The 25,206-nt window shown below is 44.2% G+C and overlaps 1 protein-coding gene across 5 annotated transcripts in view; it reads left to right on the forward strand.

The window, feature by feature from the left end:
* The window catches only part of IQSEC1 (IQ motif and Sec7 domain 1), a 275,684-nt gene extending 255,112 nt beyond the window's left edge, over positions 1 to 20,572 (forward strand). For 4 of the 5 annotated variants that reach the window (XM_029912583.1, XM_024208800.3, XM_026656717.2 and 1 more), the window contains 2 exons: positions 14,517 to 14,566; positions 15,912 to 20,572. In XM_029912583.1, the coding sequence (XP_029768443.1) occupies positions 14,517 to 14,566; positions 15,912 to 16,499 (638 nt within the window). In that variant the 3' untranslated portion in view covers positions 16,500 to 20,572. The remainder of the gene's footprint in view (positions 1 to 14,516; positions 14,567 to 15,911) is intronic. The other variant, XM_026656720.2, reaches the window with a different exon arrangement.
* The last annotated feature ends 4,634 nt before the right edge of the window (positions 20,573 to 25,206 follow it).

Here is a 25,206-nt window from a genome sequence, read left to right on the forward strand (position 1 = left end):
GATCACCGGCGTCTCGCCGTCACGGGTCTGCCCGTCGAGGCCGTTCGTGGAGCAGCTATCACTGTCGGTACCGGTCCTCCACGTCAAGATCGTGGTCCCGTGGCCATCGTAGATCCCGGCACTGCTGCTCCTCCCAGTCCAGAGACAGCAGCAGATCTTACACCAGCTGGGTCTCCATTCATGGCAGTCCTTCGATGGGCCATGCCAACCAGCCTGGACAGCTGGCCCCACCAGTGCCACAGCAGGTGCAGTGGCACCGAGCGTCATGGCTGGCCCAATGGTACCAGTGGGCACCATGGCCTTCGGCAGAGCCCCCAGTGGGATCTCGCTCTGTGGTCAGAGCTTTGGAAGCACTGTCAGCCCCGCTCTCCAGACCCCTGAGAAAGGAGTCAGTGGGACGTATGTCCTCTGCACCGTGCCTGGAGTCCGACCAGGTGGTGAACCCTCCAGTGCCGGTCGACACCCAGAGCACCGCATGGCCTCTTTGCCCTGCCCTGAGGAGGCGATTGCGGCCCCGCTCCCCTCCATCCCACAGGAGGACTTCAGGCCCCAAAGTACGAGGCCGCCCATAAGAAGCAGTGGGACTATAAGAGACGCCCTTAGAGGCAGTCTCGACCTGCCCCCCAGCCTGGGTCCTCCAAGGGCAAGCAGGCAGGGAAAAGGCATTTTTGACGGGACGCTCAGGGGCATCCCTCCAGTCCTCATCAGAGATCCACCCCCAATAAAGCTTCCCTTCTCCAACCGGTTGTGTGCTTTCCTTCCAGAGGGGTCGCGGCTGACCTCCAACCGAAGGGTCCTCAACACCATCTCCTGGGGTTACACCCTCCAGTTTACTTCCTCACCACCCAACCACGCCCTGCTCCCATCCCTCTTGGGGGACCCTTCGCATGAAGCTCTGCTCGAGCAGGAGGTGGGGTGGCTCTTAGGACTAGGAGCGATAGAGGCGGCACCCGAGGAGTTCATGGGCAAGGGGTAATACTCCCGTTATTTCCTTATCCCGAAACTCAAAGGGGGGCTCAGGCCCATCCTGGACCTCCGAGGTCTGAACCAGTACATGGTGAAGCTCAAGTTCCACATGGTCTCCCTGGCCTCCATCATCCCCTCCCTGGATCCCGGGGACTGGTACGCTGCCCTCGATCTGCAGGATGCGTACTTCCACATTCACATATTCGAGGGGCACAGGTGCTTCCTCCGTTTCATGGTGGGACAGAATCACTACCAATTCACGGTCCTCCCATTTGGTCTGCCCACTGCCCGCAGGGTGTTTACAAAATGCATGTTGGTGGTAGTGGCCTACCTCAGGCGCCAGGGGGTCCAGATATTTCCCTATCTGGATGATTGGCTTGTCAAGGGCACCTCCCAGTCGCAGGTGAGGGGTCACGCAATGCTCCTCCTATCCACGTGCACCGCCTTGGGCCTGTTGGTAAACAACACCAAGTCCACGTTAGTCCCGGTTCAATGCATAGAGTTTATCGGGGCGCTCCTGGATGCAGTGTCGGCCAGGGCCTCTCTCCTGCCAGACCGATTTGAGACCCTGAAAGGTCTGATCGACTCGGTCACAAGGTTCCCGGTGACAACTGCCAGGGTTTGCCTGCAACTCTTGGGTCACATGTCGGCGTGCACGTACGTGGTCCGTCATGCCAGACTCAGGATGAGGCCCCTCCAGCTCTGGTTGGCCTCAAAGTTCTCCCAGGCCACGGACAGGATGGACAAGGTCCTCACCGTACCAGATTCTGTGATCGCCTCCCTATGGTGGTAGTTCACCCCAAACAACATGCTCCAAGGGGTCCCATTCAGGACAGGGCCCCGACACTGGAGCTGGTGTCCGATGTGTCGGACCTGGGTTGGGGGGCCCATGTGGGGAACTTTCAGACCCAAGGCCTGAGGTCGGCTCAAGACCTGACCCTAAACGTCAAGGAGCTCAGGATGGTGCGACTGGCGTGTATGGCCTCCGCTTACACCTGGAGGGCCAGGTAGTCAAGGTCCTCATGGACAACACGGCCTGGATGTTCTATATCAACCGGAAAGGCGGAGACCAATCCTCTGCCCTCTGCTGCAAAGCCCTCAGGCTTTGGGACTTTTGTATAGCCCACGACATCCACCTGAAGGCCTTCCACCTACTGGGCACCCGGAATGAGAGGGCGGATCGCTTGAGCAGGGACTTTTCCTCGCAACACGAGTGGTCCCTCCACCCGGAAGTGGCCCACTGGCTCTTCCGAAGGTGGGGAACTCCCCAGGTGGACCTATTTGCGACTCGGCAGAACCGGTGATGCCCCCGGTTCTGCTCCGGGGGGGCCTGGGGAGGGGCGCTATCTCCGATGCCTTTCTCCTGTCTTGGTCAGGCCGGCTTCTTTACGCCTTTCCCCCGTTCCCCTAATCAGCAGGGTCCTGGAGAAGATAGTCGGAAAAGGCGCGGGTCCTCCTGATTGCCCCGGCGTGGCCCAGGCAGCATTGGTACGGGACCCTCACAGGCCTGGCGGTAGCTCCGCCATGGCCATTGCCGCTCCGCCTGGACCTGGTCTCTCAGGACCAGGGCTGCCTCCTCCAGCCCAACCTAGTGACCACACTGATCCAGCTTATCCTTGATTACCTCCTCCACTTGAGGCCCCAGGGCCTGGCGCCCTCATCAGTCAAGGTGCACCTGGCAGCCATATTGGCCTTCCATCCACCAGTGCAAGAGCACACGGTATTTTCCCATGCTATGACTGGCCGGTTCCTTAAGGGTTTGGACGATCTTTTTCCGTATTCTAGACCCGCGGTCCCACAGTGGGACCTAAACCTGGTGTTGGCTCATCTCACGGGGCCCCCATTTGAACCACTGGTCACGTGCTCCTGGTCTCACCTCTCGTGGAAGGTGGCCTTCCTGGTTGCAATCATGTCAGCCAGGTGAGTCTCAGAGCTCAGGGCCCTGACCTCTGAGCCACCGTACACGGTCTTTCATAAGGACAAGGTTCAGCTCCGCCCACACCCCGCGTTCCTCCTGAAGGTGGTCTCCGCCTACCATATGGGTCAGGACATTTTTCTACTGGTCCTCTGCCCCAAGCCTCATGCGTCCAGTGAGGAGCGCTGTCTCCACACGCTCAATGCGCGGCGGACTCTGGCTTTCTACCTCGAGCGGACTAAGCCGTTCAGAAAGTCCTCGCAACTGTTCTTCTCCTTGGCCGAGCGCGCGAGGGGCTAACCGATTTCCACTACGCGGCTTTCCAGTTGGATCGCTTCGTGCATCCGTTCCTGTTATGCGCTGGCGCGTGTCCCCCCGCCACCCATTGTGAGGCCACACTTGACTCGGGCGCAGGCCTCGTTGGCTGCCTTCGTGGCCCATGTCCCCATCCAGGACATTTGTAGGGCCGCCATGTGGTTTTTGGTTCACACGTTCACCTCGCACTATGCGATTGTCCCCCAGACCAGGGATGACGCCAGGTTCAGCAGGGCTGTACTCCGTCCTGGGAACTTGTGAACTCCTACCCACCTCCAACAGATATAGCTTGGAATCCCCTATTGTGGAATACACATGAACAATCACTCGAAGAAGAAAAGACAGTTACCTTTTCCGTAACTGGTGTTCTTCGAGATGTGTTGCTCGTGTTTATTCCACATCTCACCCTCCTTCCCCTCTGTTGGAGTTGTCTGGCAAGAAGGAACTGAGGGTGGGCGGAGCGCGCAGCTCCCCTTATACTGCGCCAGGCAGGGTGCCACTCCAGGGTCACGGGGGCGCTCCCCCCCTACGGGTACTGCTAGGGGAAAAACTTCCGGCACCAGTGCACATGGCAAGCACGCACACCTATTGTGGAATAGACATGAGCAACACATCTCGAAGAACACCAGTTACGGAAAAGGTAACTGTCTTTTTCCTTCCAGAGGTGTGGTGAAGTTTGATGCTCTCCTGTTGGTAACATGCTTTGAGACAGTGCTACAGAAGTGCAAGGCTATTGTTACTACAGCTGCAAGCGGGCACTGTTTCTGGTAGTCTCAGCAAATATCCCCAATACTTATACTGTAATAATATGAGTATTGACTAGCATTAAGGGCCAGAAACAGTAAAATATAGCCCAAGTATAAAAATAGTCCCTGTGCTTCTTGTATATTTCCCCAAACTTCATTGGTTGTCTTTTTTTTTTTTTTTTACACTGTTCCTGCCCATGAACCCAATATATGATTTTTTTATTAATCCTTTGTAGTATTTTCCAATTTTCCTCTTGCCCAGAGTTTACTCTCTGGGGAAAGACTGCGGGGATCTTCACTACCCCATATGTTCCATATACAGAAGCAGACTTCATGCAGCTGCAGAACCCTTACCCACCAGTAGGAGGAGTCTTCAAGGGAATGGTTCAGGCTCTCATCCACATGATACTGGGGGAGATTAAAAATTTCTCTCTACTCACTCTTCTCCCTTGGGCTGAGGTGGAAGGAGGCAAAACGAATGCTATTTGGGGTATGAGACATTAGAGCTCTTCTCCTGCCTTAGCAGTCAAGATCTCCAGGGGAGTAGAAGGGTTGAATCTGCTCCCACAGAGAAAGTGGTGTAGGGGAGATACCGGACCTGAATGCCACAATTTTCCTCTTTCCTTGCTTTCATTGTCATCTTCCTTCTGCCTCCATTGGATGTTAGTGATGCCTGGCATGGTACATGTCTCTGGATATATGTACCATAGCCTGCTTCTATTGATTCCCATCATATACCCCATTTTTAACCAAGTGGATTCTTATGAAAAAATCCGGAACCTTGTGTTTATGTAAATACCCAAAACATTCTGCTAAATAAATAAATAAATAAATAAAATATATATATATATGCAGAGATCACCCACACATTCACCCTGAAATATAGCCAACACCACTACACTGGTTTATAGAGGGGAAATTATTCACTTCTCTGCTCTATGTAATTACATCCTGCACTGAATTTGACCAATGTGCCAAGGATAACGCTCCTCATGTGAAGAGAGCCAGGAGTTTTTTAATGATCACAAGTGGTCAAGACCATAATTGCATGCCTCAACCAAAAGACAGGATTAAAAGACCCGTAGAAGTGGTCCTTCCAGATTATGATTGAGGCACATCGATGAGGTAGTATTGGGCATTTTGAACTACCTCTGCTTGTGTCATGCCTGGCCTCTGGATAACTAGGTGACAACAAAAACAACACGGAGTCCTTGTGGCACCTTAGAGACTAACAAATTTATTTTGGCATAAGCTTTCGTGGGCTATAACCCACTTCATCAAATGCATGGAGTGAAAAATACAGTAGGCAGGTATAAATATACAGCACATGAAAAGACGGGCGTTGTCTTACCAAGTCAAGGGTCAGTGCTAACGAGGCCAATTCAATCAGGGTGGATGGCAACAGGTTCCACTTTCATGAATACCACTTTCACAACATGCTGAAGCTAGTACAGTGACTCATTATTTGGTAGATGGCTGTTAAAATAGTTTGCTTTACTAAAAACATAATTTGAATCCTTTTCCAAACTATTTTAGCCAAGAATCACAAACTGAATCACAAGAAGTGCCCTTGATCTCAGTATGCCTCTCATTGGCATAGAGCAGATAGACCCAAGAAGTACAGTACAGTAGTGACAACTGAAATATTTAACATTTCCTATAACATTCTGCATATCTGTAAGGTCAATTTCTGCAAGGACACGATGGATTTTCATTCATGATTCCCTGTAAGAGCTCACAGAATTTGCAAGTCTCTGTAAGGATATTCTAATTTCTAACTGTTTCAAGTTTATCAAGTTTAATATGACCTTGTTTGTACATGTGGAGGTGTGTTGCAGTAGTGCACCTTAGTGATGCTTACTCTGTAGCAGCATACAACCTATCCCAGTCCATTACCAACCACGACAGCTGTGAATTGGTTAAGGGAACAACAAGATAACTTTCGAAGAAGAGGAAAGAGAGCTGGAATTTAATTTTACAAAGAGAGGAATGAGAAACTATGTTGTATAACGACCTTCAAAAATATTTAAAGTAAAAAAACAACTTGCTGAGCACAATTAGTCATAAATTTGGTAAACACCACCTGGTTTTATAGCACAGCAGCTAATAATCATTCTAGTGTAGGATTATGCTATACAGAACAGCTGAATAAGCTCCTTCTATCCTGGACTTACCATTTCCCTGCAATGCCTTTTGAAGACTGCAGCTCAAAGAACACATTTTAAGCTGGGATGGATGTAGCACTGAAGAATAGTTTGTAATAAAATGATCCTACATTGGCAAGGAGAATACTCTGTAGGATCTAATAGGTCATTTCCATTTCTGATTGTCTGTCTACAGTCCATAGTGAACCTGTTTCGCTTTGTTTTTTAGAAACGACGTCTTTCCTCTTTACTGTACAGTACTAGCTGTGATCATATGAGGATTATTATAGATGTCACAAATATGATTTCACTTTTTTCTGCTAGTATTCCTTTGCCCACAGTCATCTTAGGTACATAGACAGATGCTCACCCGTCTGTCCACATATACTGCATTCATCACTGTGATATCTGAACGTTTTCACTCCTGCTTTACCTTCAGTGGGAGACCTTAGGTTTTTCTATGTTCCTTCATCTCTGGCCACTTTTATTCACCTATGCCAGCATAATATTCACCATTGAATGGGGAGATGGGTATCTTCCTTCAGGATTGTGGATTGGCTAACAGGAGTGATTTGACTCTCACAACCAGCACCATTACTACCAATAAAGAGCAAAATTCACCCCCTGACTAGGCAATAAGAATTCTAAGGCCTGGTCTACACTAGGCTTTTATGTCGAATTTAGCGCCGTTATATCGAATTAACCCTGCACCCGTCCACACCACGAAGCCATTTAGTTCGACATAGAGCCCTCCTTAAATCGATTTCTGTAATCCTCCACAACGAGAGGAGTAGCGCTAAATTCGAAATGGCCATATCGAATTAGGCTAGGTGTGGATGGAAATCGACGGTAATAGCTCCGGGAGCTATCCCACAGTGCACCACTCTGTTGACGCTCTGGACAGCAGTCCGAGCTCGGATGCTCTGACCAGCCACACCCCGGGAAAATTTGAATTCCTTTTCCTGTCTGGGCAGTTTGAAGCGCAGTTTCTGTTTGGACACCGTGGCGAGCTCAGCAGCAGTGGCAGCAGTGGCAACGATGCAGAGCTCTCCAGCAGAGATGGCCGTGCAATCCAATAGAAAGAGGGCCCCAGCATGGACGGATCGGGAAGTCTTGGATCTCATCGCTGTGTGGGGAGATGAGTCCGTGCTTTCCGAGCTGCGCTCCAAAAGACGGAATGCAAAGATCTATGAGAAGATCTCTAAAGCCATGGCAGAGAGAGGCTACAGCCGGGATGCAACGCAGTGCCGCGTGAAAATCAAGGAGCTGAGACAAGGCTACCAGAAGACCAAAGAGGCAAACGGACGCTCCGGATCCCAGCCTCACACATCCCGTTTCTACGAGGCACTGCATTCCATCCTAGGTGCGGCCGCCACCACTACCCCACCCCTGACCGTGGACTCTGAGGATGGGATATTGTCCGCGGCCGGTTCCTCAGCGGACGGGGAAGAGGAGGAAGGAGATGAGGAGGACGAGGCAGTAGACAGCGCTTACAACGCTGATTTGCCCGACAGCCAGGAGCTCTTCATCACCCTGACAGAGATCCCCTACCAACCCTCCCCAGCCGTTACCCCAGACACAGATTCAGGGGAAGGATCAAGCAGTAAGTGTTTTAAATATCCAAACATTTATTTACAACATAACTGGCATATTTAAAATATTAACAGTAGCTAAAGTGCTTTAAAACATGTAAACATTTATTTGCAACAAAACAGGAAGATTGAAAATATTAACAGTGGGTAAAGTGCTTAAAAACATGTAAACAGGAAAGTCAAACAAAAGGGGAATCAGTGCAAAGTGTATCATGATTACTCCGTCTTTGGGCGCCTCAATATATAGTCCGAACCATTTTAAAAAAATCTCACAATGTCCGCTTCATGATTATAGTGCCCAAAACCCTGCAGTCATTTGTCCCTCCAAGGGCACCTAAGCCAAGAACTGGTCAATGTAACCGGGGATCGAGGCGACATCCTCCGGGGAGAACTCCTCATACACCTCCTGCAGGTGTTTTTCAAGCCTCATCAGCAGGTTCCTGGGCAGGGACAGCTTATTAGGCCCCCCGTGGTAGGACACGTTTCCCTGCCACAACGCCAGCAGGTACTCCGGGATCATGGCCTTGCACAGCAGTGCAGCAAATGGCCCCGGTTTCTGCAGGCTGTCCCGGAGCATCTTCTCCTTCTGGCTCTCGGAGACCTTCAGGAGGGTGATGTCAGGCATGACTCCCTGCTGTGAATTAGGTAGGGGAAAGTTAGTATTGGGACTGCTTGCCCGTCCCTTTACAGAACTGCAACCGCCGGTTTACAGCCACGCGGTTTACAGCCGCGAGGGGCTGGGACAGGGCCAGAGTTCATGCTTGCAGGATTGCTGCCAGCAGAGACTCGCATTGCTTTCTATGTGAAAGGAGGCCAGTGCCACTCTTAAAGTTTTAAGCGGCCACAAGTCTACGGCTTACCATGTTTGCCATCTAGACAAAGTCCGGTGTCCTGCCCTGCTCCTCAGCTCGCCACAGCAAGACCGCAGGCACTGTAGGCGAGGGCCGAAAATTCGACCTTGTCCTCAGTGCGCGTGTGATAGGTGCTCTGCATGGTCTTGTTCACAGAGAAAGACTATGTTCTCTGTTCACAGATACATTGCTCTGTCTCAGGAATTCACTCCCTTTTTCCAATTCCCACAGCCACATCTGCCCAGAGGCTAGCGCACATTAGGAGGAGGAAGAAGAGGACACGGGAAGACATGTTTGCTGAACTAATGGAATGCTCCCGAGCACAGGCAGCCCAGCAGACACAGTGGAGGGAGAACTTGTCCCAAATGCACCGGGCAAACATTGAACGGGAGGAGAGGTGGCGACAGGAGGACAGGCAGGCTACTCAAACGCTGCTTGGACTAATGAGGGAGCAAACGGACACGCTCCGCCGCCTTGTGGATGTTCTGCAGGACCGGAGGCAGGAGGAGAGAGCCCCGCTGCAGTCTCTCTGTAACTGCCCTGCCCCGCCACCAAGTCCCATACCCCCCTCACCCAAAGTCCAAACACGGAGGGGTGGAAGGGGCCGGGAAAAATTTCACTCCACCCCTGCGGACTGCTCTACCACTAGAAGGCTCTCATTCCCCAAAATTTGAAAAGTCCTTTCCTACCCGCCTCACACAAGACCCCGTCCAAGTTTCACCCCCCCGTTCCATGTGCGGTTGTTAATAAAGAATACGTTTCTGTTCATTTCTGTTTCCATCCTCTTCTTTTGGAGGGGAGTCTGTCTGGAGGGGGGGGAAGGGCCTTGGTCATTGGACAGGACAGTCACCTTTAGCAGGGGGCAGGTGCAGCAGCAGGGCACATATACAGTGCAGTGACTAGTTATCCTGGTCAGTCTGGGAGGTGGTTTTCATGTTCTGTGTGGTGGGGGCGGTGGTGTTGCTCTGTGACTTGGTGGCGGGGGAGGGCAGTTACAGATCTTATGCAGCGGTCCTTACCCTGGATCACAGAGCCGCGCAGCAGGGGATCTGTAACCCTCCTCCCCCTGCAAGACAGTCACATAGCCGACACATACACGCAGTCCCGGCCAGGAGGGCTGGCAGGCTCCGTTGAAACAACCAGTCCACCATCGCGGAGCCTGTCATTCCTGGAGTTTAGAAGCATCATTTGCATCACAACCCTAAACCCGCTCCCCGCCACAGTCTGCGTCCCAGGTTTAAAACATTCCCGTGAAAACAGTAATAAAGACAACGGTGTCCATGAACAAAACAGAACAGATTTTATTTTTTGGGAAGGGGGTGAAGGGGGTATGTAATTGGAGAGGATAGTCGACGGCAACTGGGTAAAGAAACGGGGGCAAGTTCAGCTTCTGTGTCCACAAACTTAAAAGTCAATGGGTACCCTGCTCAGCCTTGAAACTGGCTTTCAAAGCCTCCCGGATGCACAGCGCGTCCCGCTGGGCTCTTCTAATCGCCCGGCTGTCTGGCTGGGCGTAATCAGCAGCCAGGCTATTTGCCTCAACCTCCCACCCCGCCATAAAGGTCTCCCCCTTGCTCTCACACAGATTGTGGAGCACACAGCAAGCTGCAATAACGATGGGGATATTGGTTTCGCTGAGATCACAGCGAGTGAGTAAGCTTCTCCATCTCCCCTTGAGACGGCCAAAAGCACACTCCACTACCATTCTGCACTTGCTCAGCCGGTAGTTGAACAGTTCTTTTTCTGTGTCCAGGGCGCCAGTATAGGGCTTCATGAGCCAGGGCATTAGCGGGTAGGCTGGGTCCCCGAGGATCACTGTAGGCATCTCCACATCCCCAACAGTTATCTTGTGGTCCGGGAAGTAAATACCTTCCTGCAGCCGTCTAAACAGACCAGAGTTCCTGAACACGCGAGCGTCATGAACCTTGCCCGGCCATCCGACGTAGATGTTTGTAAACCGTCCCCGATGGTCCACCAGTGCTTGCAGCACCATTGAAAAGTACCCCTTTCTATTGATGTACTGGCTGGCCTGGTGGCCCGGTCCCAGGATAGGGATGTGAGTCCCATCTATAGCCCCACCGCAGTTTGGGAATCCCATCGCAGCGAAGCCATCTATGATGGCCTGCGCGTTTCCCAGGGTCACTACCTTTGACAGCAGTACCTTGACGATTGCCTTGGCTACTTGCATGACAACAACCCCCACGGTAGATTTGCCCACGCCAAAGTGGTTCGCGACTGACCGGTAGCTGTCCGGCGTTGCAAGCTTCCAGAGGGCTATGGCCACTCGCTTCTGGACAGTCAGGGCTGCTCGCATGCGGGTGTCCTTGCGCTTCAGGGCAGGGGACAGCAACTCACAAAGTTCCAGGAAAGTCCCCTTCCGCATGCGAAAGTTTCGCAGCCACTGGGATTCATCCCAGACCTGAAGCACTATGCGGTCCCACCAGTCCGTGCTTGTTTCCCGGGCCCAGAATCGCCGTTCAACAAAATCCACATGCCCCATTGCAAACGTGATGTCCTCGGCGCTGGGTGTCGTGGTTTCTGACAGCTCTGTGCTACTCTCCGACTTCAGGCCCTCACTCCGCTGCCGTAGCCTCCTCGCCTGATTTCTCTGCATCTGCCTCTGGGAAAGGTGTATGATAAGGTGCGAGGCGTTGAGAACGGCCACAACTGCAGCGATGGTCGCAGCGGGATCCATGATCGCAGTGCTGTGGCGTCCGCGCTGTCACTGATCAAAAAGTGCGCGAACTGATTTCCCGCCGGCGCTTTCAGGGAGGGAGGCAGGGCGGTAGTGACTGACGGATGACGACAGTTACCCAAAAGCACCCTCGCCACAATTTTTTACCCAGAAGCCATTGGGGGCTCGACCCAGAATTCCACTGGGCAGCGGGGACTGCGGGAACTGTGGGATAGCTGCCCACAGTGCACTGCTTCCAATGTCGACGCTTTCCCTGGTAGTGTGGACTGACAAAGTCGAATTACTGTCCTTAGTGTAGACACACACGTTCGACTTTCTAATATCGATTGCACATATTCGATTTAACTAAAATCGAACTACTCTCGTAGTGTAGACATACCCTAAGATAATCAAAACCACTTCTCTGTCATGGTGCACAATACAGTATAGTCATGTTTTCGAGCAAGCTAAAACTGCAGTAAAGAATGTACCCAAACATTTGGCAAAGAGCTCTTCCAAAGGAATTGCTCATCTGCAAACACACAATCTCAGTTTAAAGGGTTTATGTTGAGAACTGTGAGTAGTTGCAAAAGGAGGACCCTTAGCCATAGCAAGGGGAAAGGGAATATCTCATCCCTCTCCAGCAGCAATGGCAGGCTCTGAAGAGAACTGTATCAAGCCTTCCGATACAGAAGGGAGGTTTGCTGTGACACTGGGCCTTTAAGAAAAGTGGTGGGGCATCAAGAGAGAGAGAAATAAGAAATGCATGTGGCTTTTGGAGATGTGTGGAGAAGCTGACCACTCCTCATCCTGATGATGTTAGCTTTGTTTGATCATCCCCTAAACAGAACATTCTTACATTTGTTAGTTTAATATCCAACAAGTTAAATTCAATAAAAATAACTATTCTATGTAAACAACAAGGAGTCCGGTGGCACCTTAAAGACTAACAGATTTGTTTGGGCATAAGCTTTTGTGCGTAAAAAACCCACTTCTTCAGATGCATGGAGTGAAAATTACAGATGCAGGCATTATTATACTGACACATGAAGAGAAGGAAGTTACCTTACAAGTTTAGAACCAGTGATGACAGGGCCAATTCAGTCAGGGTGGATGTAGTCTACTCCCAATAATTGATGAGGAGGTGTCAATTCCAGGAGAGGGAAAGTTGCTTTTGTAGTGAGACAGCCACTCCTAGTCCCTACTCAAGCCCAAATTGATGGTGTTAAATTTGCAAATGAATTTTAGTTCTGCAGTTTCTCTTTGAAGTCTGTTTTGAAGCCAAGCCCTAAGATACAACTGAATTTGCTCCAATCCCTCAAACAGAGACAAACACCTACAAGATCTTTATCAAGCATTCTTAAAGCTACAATACCCACTTGGGAAAGTGAGGTAACAGATTGACAGAGCGAGGCGGGTACCCAGAAGTCACTTACTACAGGACAGGCCCAACAACGAAAATAACAGAACACCACTGGCCATCACATACAGCCCCCAGCTAAAACCTCTCCAGCACATCATCAACGATCTACAACCTATCCTAGAAAACGATCCTTCACTCTCACAGACCTTGGGAGGCAGGCCAATCCTCACTTACAGACAGCCTCCCCAACCTGAAGCAAATACTCACCAGCAACTACACACCACACCACAGAAACACTAACCTAGGAACCAATCCCTGTAACAAACCTCGTTGCCTACTCTGTCCCCATATCTACTCTAGCGACACCATCCGAGGACCCAACCACATCATCCATACCATCAGAGACTTGTTCACCTGCTCATCTACCAATGTGATATATGCCATCATGCACCAGCAATGCCCCTCTGCCATATACATTGGCCAAACCAGACAGACTCTATGCAAAAGAATAAATGGACACAAATCGGACATCAGGAATGGTAACATACAAAAGCCAGTAGAACACTTCAATCTCCCTGGACATTCTATAACAGATTTAAAAGAAGCCATAATTGAACAAAAACACTTCAAGAACAGACTTCAAAGAGAAACTGTAGAACTAAAATTCATTTGCAAATTTAACACCATTAATTTGGGCTTGAGTAGGGACTGGGAGTGGCTGGCTCACTACAAAAGCAACTTTCCCTCTCCTGGTATTGACACCTCCTCATCAGTTATTGGGAGTGGACTACATCCACCCTGGTTGAATTGGCCCTGTCAACACTGGTTCTAAACTTGTAAGGTAACTCCCTTCTCTTCATGTGTCAGTATAATAATGCCTGCATCTGTAATTTTCACTCCATGAATCTGAAGAAGTGGGTTTTTTACCCACGAAAGCTTATGTCCAAATAAATCTGTTAGTCTTTAAGGTGCCACCGGACTCCTTGTTGTTTTTGTGGATACAGACTAACATGGCTATCCCCTGATACTATTCTGTGTAGGCACACATATTATCTCTGATGAATTAGCTGGGCAGCCTAGTTATGAAATCTGGGTGCATAATCTTATATTTGGGCATCCTGTATTTTGGCACTTAGCTTCCTAAAATCAGTATTTAGAAGCCAACTGAGGGTTCCACATGTAAGGTTTGGGCAACTAACTTTGGTGTCCACCTTAGGAAAATTCGGCCCAACTACTAAAACTGAGACTACTTTATGTCAACCTTAATACCTAAATGTAAAGCACTGCACAGCTAGACAAACAAAATCTAGCCATAATACAATGCTGCATTTAAGTTTTAATGATTAAAAATTAAGTTTAGTTTTCTTTTTAATCATCATGAAAGAAGATTATATGAAATCCATTGAGGTTCAAAATAAAACATTCAAAGAATGAGAGAGATTTTCCATTTCCCCTCTCCACTGAAATCCAGAATGTTCCCCATAATTAAAAAAAAAAAAAAAAAAAAAAACCACCACCACCCACAACACTGTTTGAGGAAAACAGATTTATGGACATTTTTGAAAATTTGCTTCTAGGAAATTAAGCAATTTAAAACTCTAGCCAACAGTGAACATTATGACCCCACTGCTAAATGTAGAGACTAAAATATACATATTTTAAGATTATTAAAAAAAACAACAACACAGTAATTATGACAAGTTGCTTCAAAACAAAAGGATCTTCCTTTATAGGATACATCTAGGTACAGAAACTTAATTTAATTATGGCCTTAAACTTTAAGTTTCTGCCTTAGTAGCTACTATACCAGTCTAATGTACCCTATAAAATTAGTCCCCCAAGGCCCCTCTAGTTGCATTTAGAGGCTCCTGTAGTAATTCAGGGAAGCGGATATTTCTCACCCAGGTCTTGTCTCAGTCTCTAATCTATGGTATTGCATGTCCTGGGCAGGCAAGCGTGGGCGTCGCAGCAGTGCAGGATCGCTAGACAGCAATATGGAAGTAAGTAGGAAGTTACTGATGTCTAGCTGGATGTGATGTGCATTTCAAACCTTTCTTTTATATACCTATTTTTTTGCTCTCTTTCTTCTAACATATAACTGCCTGCCTCAGATAAAATGCATGCGTAGGCTACTCACTTTGTATTATTCCAGCTTAAAAAACACTTATGGCTTGTTTTAGACCAAGCACCATTTTTGGTTTCAGCTAACCTTGTTCCCTCTGTTCCTGCAAGCATGGTTAAATGAACATGATGTGTCCTTTTTGCCACCATTTTGGTCTGATCCCAGCCTGAAGGCCCACTTGCACTTCGTTACACAGTACACTGTTCTATGCTGTTTGATATCTAGCTAAAACTATTGACTTTCATGCTCAGCCATTCCCATTGCTTATTTTCTAGTTAAATTGCTAAATGTATGCAGTCATGATACCATGGAATTGCACAGATAGGGCATGGGAGGAGAAAATGAATAAGACAGATGAATTCAATGTGGATTTCATGAGATTTCATTCATCTTCAAACCATTTATATATACTGTTCATGTCGTTGAATTCAGCTTGCAGATTTATTTATTTTGTGTGTGTGTGTGTGTATGTGTGTTTGTGTTAGGTAGATTGCAGTCTAAATCTAGCACAGTATGCTTAAGTACTGCTTTGTCCCTAATTGTCTTAAAAAAAAAAAAAAAAAACCCTCCAAAGACTAAATAGACCATTCAAGGCTAAACAGTAGGAAACATAGGGCCATAGGTCAGAAGAAAATCACCACATAGAAATCTTATTGAAATGAGTTGTAGAAGTACTGTTGCAATCTAACATATAATATAGAGCTAGGTTTATGAAGCAGCACAACCCTTCCCTACTGTGGTTTACAATAAGAAAAAACTATTTTTAAATTTAAATTTTAAAAAAATCTATTATGAAATTGGAATGGTAACTGTAACATTTGTTACTGTGTGTTCATTTCAGTTTAATTTAATGTAGTTTTTTTATTTTAAGAAAAATGTGACTGGTATTTTAAAATGCATTTTTTCTTTAAAACAAATTCCCAGGTATAATGTTATCTTTCAGTGACATTTCTCTTAATTTAAGTATCAAGTTTTACAATAAAAGTATTGAAAGAGAAACCAGATAATGGCTATTAATGTTTATAAGCATTCCAAGAAGGGCATGAATGCCTCAACTGTAGCTTGAAGAGAGAAACTGTCAGAGAGAGAAATTCTCCTATAACGCTTAACATAGTCAGCCCATGTGAGCATGTAAGGAAGACTTGATGGATCAGTGTGAACTTTTTCTTTTAAACATATTTTAAGATTTTTTTTTAATTTTCATTTCTATTAATTTCTTTTAGGGGTCCATCATTAGCAGTCCTCACATGCGCCGAAGAGCTACATCAACCCGAGAGTGTCCATCTCGCCCTCACCAGACTATGCCTAACTCTTCCTCACTCCTAGGTTCCTTATTTGGTAGTAAAAGGGGGAAGCCACCTTCCCAAGGCCATCCACCATCTGGCCCATCGCAGCAGCCTCAGCACCCACCTGTAATCCCGCATCAGCAACACTCTCAGCATCCTTCTGCCATGCACCATGCAGGGCCAGCTGAGGGGCAGACGCAGGCACAAGTGCACACTCACCATTCACAGTACTGTCACATGCAGCAGAACCCACCCCCTTATCATCACCATCACCACTATCATCCTCCACAGCACATCCAGCACACGCACCAGTACCACCCACATGTGCCTCATTCCCAGCATGCGGCGCATTCTTCTTACATGCAGCACCCTCATTCACAACATTCCCATCCTCCATTGCCCCCTCCTCATCCTGGGCACTCTTCTCATTCCCAACATGCTCAGCATCACCATGGACAGTCAGCTCCTCCTTCCACTTCAACCAGCGCTAAGCCCAAACACAGTGGCATCAGCACAATAGTCTAGAAGTATTTGTCCTTCTAATAATGGTAGTTTTAGGCACGGTTATAAAGGCACTTAAAGGAAGCAGCAAATAAAACTGTGGATTTTTACTCAGCCAAACAATTTATTTGACTTCTGCAAGCTTAAGGGCTTGCTGTTACTAAATACAACAATTTGAATTAGTGTGATCAATATTGGTTTTACTTATCTGCTCAGTGGAGGCCTGCCTCCTGGACAGTCCTTATCTTCAATTGCCTTGAAAACATGCTGCTTGCTGAATACAAGTTAAGCTTCCTTTTTCACCAAATCCCATGACAATTTTACATGCATAATAAAAACGTAACCTATTAAAAAAAAGTGATTCAGAACCAAGTGTTGCATTCTTGCTCTTTTATTGTCAATAGGCAAAAAAATAAGTAGACCTGATATGGTTGATGAAAGTACGTAAGTAAACTTTATGTAATATAAATATATATATATAAATATATATATACTGTATAGTTAACATTTGTGCTTTTTCAGTCCACAAAACTAGCAATATAGACTTTACAAGGAATTACACTTGATAGAAGGACAGTAACAAATAGATGAATAGCATATGAAAGAGTAGACCAAAAACTTTAAATGCTAGGAATAAATTTCAGACATTTCAGTATTTTAATTTAAAAGTCCTCTAGACATATTAAGCCTCTAAGCAATCATTACTAAAATGTGCCAAGTAACATAGTATTTAACTGTTGTAGTAAAATATTGCTTTGTATAAATCCTTATTTTTATTAACATAATATCATATGTAATCAGTATTATAACTGCTCTGCTATTTCAGGAAAGCAAACTAGTTAAGATGCAGTAACTATACAGTAGCAACATGGGATGACCATTTACCATTGGTTATCTTAAAGCATTGGTTACACAAATTCTTAGACACTTTAGAGGCTGTGATAACTGTGAATTTACATGATCCACATTTCTTTTATATGCATATGATTTTATGAACACATATGAAGAGTTATATGAAAGGTGCATGCATACACTGCAAAAACATTCATCTCAAACATGAAAATTACAAACACCCATCCTTCTCAGTCACTTCATTTTCCTATTTACCATGACTTTGCTCATTTTTTCAGTTAAAATGAACTATAATCTGACAGTGTTTCCAGATGGAACTGCTCTAAAAATTAAGGTGTATTTTAGTATCTAGTATAGTGCGGTTATTTGGTTTTGGTTTGGGTTTTTTAGTAGTGTAATTCCATATAGCCATATGCTAGCGGCAGAGTGTGTTCACCATTTTTACTCATCACATTTGTTAGTTTACAAGTACGCAGCACTCAGCAGGCTGAGTTTATGCTCAAACCCTCACTGTCCTACTCCAATTAGTTGCAAGACATCATATAAAAGCAGGCTGTGCTGTTGTTGTTCGTGTTGTAATCAAGCCGTTTGCAAATTCACATGAGATTTTGTTTCCCTGAATCTCATACAAAGTCATACATGGAGCATACTTTGTAGTTTCAGCATTTTGAGCCACTGCAAGGACTTTACACCTAAATGGTAGAAACAAAGGAACCACAACTGCAAAACTGCACCAGCTAAAATGCAAAACTTGAAGGAGGAAAAAAAAGAAGTTCCAGTGTGAGATGGGTAAAAAGAATCGGAAAAGAACCAGATCTATCTGTTTATTTGAACAATACAAATATACAGTAGAGTTGTATAAGAAAAGAATGAACTTTCCGTATTGGGTTACTCTTGGTATCTTTAATCTGTTTTTCCCCCTCCCCCTGTTGCATACAATTGATATAATACCAGCAAAACTGCAAACTGAGCACTTTGTTAATCTCCCTAAAGAGCAAATACAGCAATCTAGAGTTTAGCCTTTTGCTAAAATCTGTCCGTTTGTTTTCCCCGTGTGCAATATCTTTGATCCCTTTTGCTCCTATAAATTAGTCTTACATGAAATGAGAATAACACAAATATTTTTAATATCATTCAAGCTATCCTAAATTCTGTGTCTTACCTTACGAGGGCTGATCTGGGCCCTCGGAGGCTCTGTTCCTTGCAGTTTAAAAAATACTGTTCTTATAAGGGAAAGTAGAATTGTCTGCATGTCATCTAACATTAATAGTGTGAGGCTACACTCTATGTATTGTATATTTGCAAAATACATCAGTGTTACTGTTGATATTAGTTGAAGTAAAGGGATACATATTTAAATATGTCGGCTTTTCTTCATACCTGTGTACCAATATTAGAGTCTAACTGTAATTTATAGGTTGTTCCAGAAAAGATAAAGATACCATTCGGGTACAAAAGTCTTTCTGAAACCGCATCTTTTAATGAAAACTGAGGTGAAAATGCTCCTCTTCATCGCATACTGTGTTTTCTGCACTTGTTCTGTATGCAGAATTATTGATGTCAGTGAAAGTGCTGTGTGCTGAACAAGTGCAAAATATGTACTGGAGATCTATATTGTGCCATGGAGAGGAAGATTTGGCCCCAGATATGTTATTTAGTTAGCATGCAATGCCTTAAGTATTTTAGCACTGAAATATTTCAAATTTGTTTGGTTTGGTTTCACATTACCCCTTAGGTTCATTTAAGAAAGGTGTAACAACAAATAGCCTTAGATTTACACTGTGGGCCAGGTTTTAATTTTGCCAGGTGCAATTGATGACGTGCAAAAGTTGTCATAAATTTTGTACATGCAAGAAACCATTTGTGCATGATTTTGTGCGCACACACACGTATACTGGGGAGTGGGGTGAGTGCCTACTTAGTAGGCACACTAATTCCATATGGAAAATCAGAGGCCATCTTGTGGCAGCTAAAAGTATTGGGTCCTTTAAGAGCACAATATTTGAAAACTTTCTCATAGTTTAAAATCATTGAGACACAGTATGCTCATTATTTCTTTCTTTTTTGAACTAATTACCTTTAACCAAACGTCTTGGTGTCGGCATAAGTCTTAAGAACCTCATTACTACTACTACTTTAGGAAGCAGCCTAACATGTCAAAATACATCTGAGATTAATAGTTGCATAGAACACCATAGATCACTCAGAGAATGAGAAGATGACAGTATGCTGTTACTGGGTGCTGTTAGAGAAAATGAAATAGTAGATGTTGAAAGGTTTTAGTCCTATTTCCTTATTGATTAAAAATTAGCATAGATCACTACCGGGGATCATGTTTCTCTGTTCCCATGAATAATGTGGCTAAGTAATAATGTCAATTCGAAAGAATGAAAGGGAAACCTAAAGAATGCAGATCACAAAAAACACAAACCAAGATCTTTTCTGGGACAATGGTCAAATGTGTATTTGGGTTTTTTTAATTTTTTTAAGTTAATGAAATGTACAACAATGTAAAAAAACAAAGTTCATCCTGATATAATGTATGTCTTGTATTGCTAAAAAAAAAAAAGTCTTCAAACATACAGTGTAGAATGATTTTCCCATCATGTACTGCATGCAGCAGAAGCCTCTTGTTTCTTGATAAAATGAGCTGAAAGACAGTCAGCAGATATTTAAACAATGAATCTCTAGATGTTGACTTGCTGTTCCATATGAAGCTGTGTGTTTTCTGCAGTTAAGCATGCATTTTGCTGTTTCCGTTGTAAAATATCATTGCACTTGTTGCCTGCAAAATGAGTTATTGTGTATATAGTTAAAAGAAAAATGAAACCAATAACAAGATTAAATCTGGGGCGGGGGGAAAGGATGTTGGAAATGGGACCAAGTAAGGGGAATAGATAATTCTTTAAATTGTATATAGTGTGTAAATTAGTATTACTATAAGTCTGCAGTCACTTTGAGGTTGCATACAGTACCTATCTCCTGCTAGGAACTTTAATCCAGCTTTGAGTTGTACTAAACTGTTAGAATTAGGTCTTGAATGCAGACTGTTAAAGACTTCAGGAAACATCATGCTCACAAGAAGCTTCTGTTCTGGGGAGGCTCAAGACCCATTTTGTAATTGCAGGGAAGAAAGGAGTGCTTTCATTTTAATATGCATTCTGTTTGTAAGTAGTAACAGGCCCTATCGATGTAAAACTATAACTGTGATCATGTGGAGAAATCAAATAAATCATTTAAAACTCTTTCTGTTTCTCATTTTTGTGCAGTGGAAGAACATCAGTTCTGCAGACTGGAAGAAAAGAAAATCATTTCAAGTGAAATGTTGACCTCTCTGAAGTCAATGGGAGTTTTCCAACTGACTTCAAAGGGGCCATGGTTTCACCCTCTGTGTTTAAGTTAAAGCTGAGGGAGAATTGCAACTCTATTATCAAAGTTCTGGTCCAATCAATTAAGGTTTTGGTTTGTTTGATGTTCATGTGAGTGAGTGTACTCCTAAGAAAGTTAAGGAGCAATACAGCTGGTTTGAGCTGGACAAAGCGAGAGGTGACACTTGAGCAAGCTTCTTCACATGACCCTCCTAAGTCATTTTAACCCAGATATGTGGGAACCCAGTCCTGATGTTTCATCTTAAACAGAAACTACCTGTCATGACCAACTGGGTGGTGGCTTTGTGCTATGGACAAATGGGTGTGTGTGTGTGTGTCAGGAGGGGGACTATACCAATATCTGTAGTGAAAGTTTAGGTTTTTTGAGTATATTATTGGTGATGATTGTCTCTTTTAGAACCTGACCTCATTGACGATCTGATCCAAAACCCATTGCAGTTAATGGGAGTCTTTCCAGTGGCTGTCAAAGATATGTAGATTATAAGGTTAGAAGGGACCATTGTGATCCTCTAGTCTGACCTGCATAACATAGGCCATAGGATTTCCATTAATTAATTCCTACTTCAAGTCCAAATAGCTGTGGTTGAACTAGAGCATATCTTTTAGAAAGACATCTAGTCTTGATTTTGTGTTTTCCAGTGATAGAGAATCTATCACAATCTTTTTGTGAGTTATTCCAAGGTTTGCATACCCTCCCTGCTAAAATGTGTGCCTTATCTGTAGTCTGAATTTGTCTAGCTTCAGCTTCCAGCCATTGGAACTTTTTGTACCATTGTCTGCTAGATTGAAGAGCCTTCAATTATCAAATATCTGTTTCCCCCATAGGTACTTATAGACCAGGGATTGGCAACCTTTGGCATGCAGCTAGCACATCCCGCGCCGCTTCCTGCAGCCCCCATTGGCCTGGAGCGGCGAACCGCGGCCAGTGGGAGCCACAGTCGGCTGAACCTGTGGACGTGGCAGGTAAACAAACTGGCCTGGCCCGCCAGGGGCTTACCCTGATGGGCCACATGCCAAAGGTTGCCAATCCCTGTTATAGACTGTGATCAGACTACCCCTTAACCTTCTCTTGAATAAACTCAATAGATTGAGCTCCTTGAGTCTTTCACTATCAGGCATGTTTTTCAACCTTTTAATCATTCTTGTGGCTTTTCTCTGAACCCTCTCCAGTTTTTCAGCATTCTGTTTAAATTGTGGACACCAGAAGTGGACACAGTATTCCTGTAGCACTCGCATCAGTGCCAAAAACAGAGGTAATATAACTCCTCTACTCTTCTTCAGTTTCCCCATTTATATATCCAAGAATCATTTTAGCCCTTTTGGTTACACTGGAAGCTCATGTTTTACTGTTTATCCATCATGCCCTCAATTTTTTTTCAGAGTCCCTGCTTCTGAGGATAGAGTCACCAATCTTGTAAGCATGGCCTATGTTCTTTGGATCAGGCTTGAGAGTACAGGAAGTCCATTCCAAGCAGCAATTGGGTAGGCAGGGATTCACCACCTCTGTAAGTGGTATATCTGAAAAAAATATGTTCCTGTTATCATCTATACCTGAATCTGTTTGTTGTATAGGTTATCTTTCAAAACAGCAAGATGATCAGATTTATTTTCACATCTGACCTATGCGGGATTTGAGGTTAGGTTCCTCCCATTGCTTTAGTTAAAAGGCCTTGAAGAGTTCATTTGTTTGTGTTTGTTTTTCGTATTTTATTTCCCTGTTTTCAGGGGAATTATAATTAGGCTGTAAAACCTCAATTAAGACTAATCTTGGCATATAAGAGTTCTGTCTAAATGTTGTTTCCTGTTTGCTTGTTTGTTCATTTATTACAAATTACAGGAGAATCCTGAGTTGGTTTGGGGAGATAGTCAGCTGTGGCCTATTTCTGAATCACTGTCATTGCAAGAAGTATATTCTGAACAATGATTATTTGACAGGTAAGTACCCATAAATCCTAAGATGCCACCCACAGCTCCCCATTGTGTTGCATTAAAAGATAATTTGTGCTACTACTCTGCCATATAAACTCCTGATTTCATATCTCATTTACTGAGTGCAGGGACATCTGCAATAATGTAATTAATGTAATATACCAGTCCTGAGAATTGCAATAGTTTAAAAAAATCTAGGTAGACCTGAGTTTGCTCTCTAGGGCAAAGGCGGTCTGTCTCTTACTATGTGTATATACCAGGGGTAGGCAACCTATGGCACGCGTGCCAAAGGTGGCACATGAGCTGATTTTCAGTGGCACTCACACTGTCTGGGGGGCTCTGCATTTTAATTTAATTTTAAATGACGCTTCTTAAACATTTTTAAAACCTTATTTCCTTTACATAGTGGTTTAGTTATATATTATAGACTTATAGAAAGAGATCTTCTAAAAACGTTCAAATGTATTACTGGCACACGAAACCTTAAATCAAAGTGAATAAATGAAGATTCGGCACACCACTTCTAAAAGGTTGCTGACCCCTGGTATATACAGTGCCTGTCACAATGGAGTCTAGAGGTGTCTCAGTTGGGGCTCTAGACACTACTATAAAAACAAATAAATAAAACTTTTCCTCATCTACCTTATTTGAATTATTTTAAAAGGAGGACCTAAACAGCCACTAATTCCTAATTGCTTGCAGCTCCCTGCCTCGGTTAAAGTCTAGACTTCAACTATTTAGGATCCTCCTCCACTGAAGCTAAAGGAAGTTAGCATGTTCACAGGAAGTAAAAGCTAGCAATTCTTGATATTGCATCAGTAGTAGCAACAGCATGAAATTTAAAGAAAAAAACATAGTGTAGACAAGGCTTTTGTTACAGTCTCACTCATGTTTTAAACATTTGGCTGATGATTGACATTTTTAATTTACTTTTAGACTGAGATTCTAATCTCAGGTAGGTGTTGCACATCTTGAAATATCTCCCGCTGAGCTTTCATGCACATGCCTACGTGGAGAATGGTTCAGAATAAACAGTGATACTCCCTCACACCTGAGATTACAAGCTAGCCCTAAAATAAGAAAATATTCCAAGTTTCCCAATTGAAAATCAAACATTTTGGAACAGAGAGCTCTAGTCTTTGAAATCTTATCTTCAAATTTATTCTCATTTTTGTGCATTTGATATACATATTATACAGTAATGATATTCCGAGTTAACTTCTATCTAATGCCAAACTGTGCAAACCTGCTTTCAGACAGCAGTTTTTAAAAAGGGCAGTTTTATAACCATTTTCAGTGTTATTTTGCACAACCAGGAAATACAATAAGTATAATCCTAAATTGGAAGGGAGATTGTGTAGATGACCTAATCAATCTTCTCATATTTTATTTATGTGATCTGTGTGGAAGTCTGTATTGTTGTTTGTTTCTTCGAATACTTGGCAATGACCAATTAGTTACATTCACAGGAATTCTCTAGTCAGGAGTTTTTATGTAGAACCATTTTTAACAGTTTACTAACATTTACTAACTTGTTTGGAATATATACAGAGGTTGCAAGAAGCTACACTTACTACTTAGTATTCATGAACTGCATTTGAAATAATTTAGGGTCAACAATTTCTCCCTTTTTTCATTCTCTTTCACAATATTGCAGACATTGACTTACAGAATTAAAAGGCGCAAAATGTTTTCATTACTTTTTAACAAACATTACTGCTGACCCTGAACATTGTTGATGGAGATGGAAACATACTTAGCAAAGACACTATTTTCTAGCCTTTCATGCAATTGCTCAAACAGTTGTCATTAGATGTCAGGATTACGCTCCTGTTAGCATGATGTGATAAATTGTACTTCGCCAAGTATATTTACTGACAGACTTAATTGTATAATAATGACAATGTATTACAAGAACATGCCACACTAAATCTATTAAAGACTGGTATGCTAACTTCTTTATATATAGTACTAGCAATTTTTTCATCAAGAAGCATCCCATGTACTAAGACTACTGAGTTGCCATTTAGAAATAGATAAGTATCCTTGTTTATATAAAAGGCAAGCAGGTAAAGGTAACACAATTAACTTAATGTACTTATGTAAAAGAAATAACTATGGAAAATTTTACACATTTTTAAAATAGCATTTGCTTTGTGGGAATTTTGGAAAAATATCTAGTAGTTAAAAGCTTTAAACATTAAAATGTATGTTTCTTTGTATATTGGGCAAAAATAAGTTTCAGTATTAGCTGAAAACAAGACTTTTGCTCTTATAATTCAGACACAAATGTATTTTCAGCTACAGTAGATGTGGGAAGTTTTGAGCACTGTACAGCACTGGAAATGTGCCCCTTTGGACATTAGTGTGTATGAGAGAGAAAAATGACTTGTTTAGGAATAATGAGGACAGTACATATGGCTGAAAGGCTAGTAACAATAGTGCAAAATGACCCCTGCATCATGTCAGCCAAATTTAATTTTCTTTGAGAATGGGATAATGGACCCATGGTTGGCTAAAAGCTATGGATCTGTATGAAATAAAGATCTGTTTGAAATTCC

Source organism: Terrapene carolina, unplaced genomic scaffold (assembly GCF_002925995.2).
Source record: "Terrapene carolina triunguis isolate 2854851 unplaced genomic scaffold, T_m_triunguis-2.0 Scaffold232, whole genome shotgun sequence".
Classification (NCBI taxonomy): Eukaryota; Metazoa; Chordata; order Testudines; family Emydidae; genus Terrapene; species Terrapene triunguis.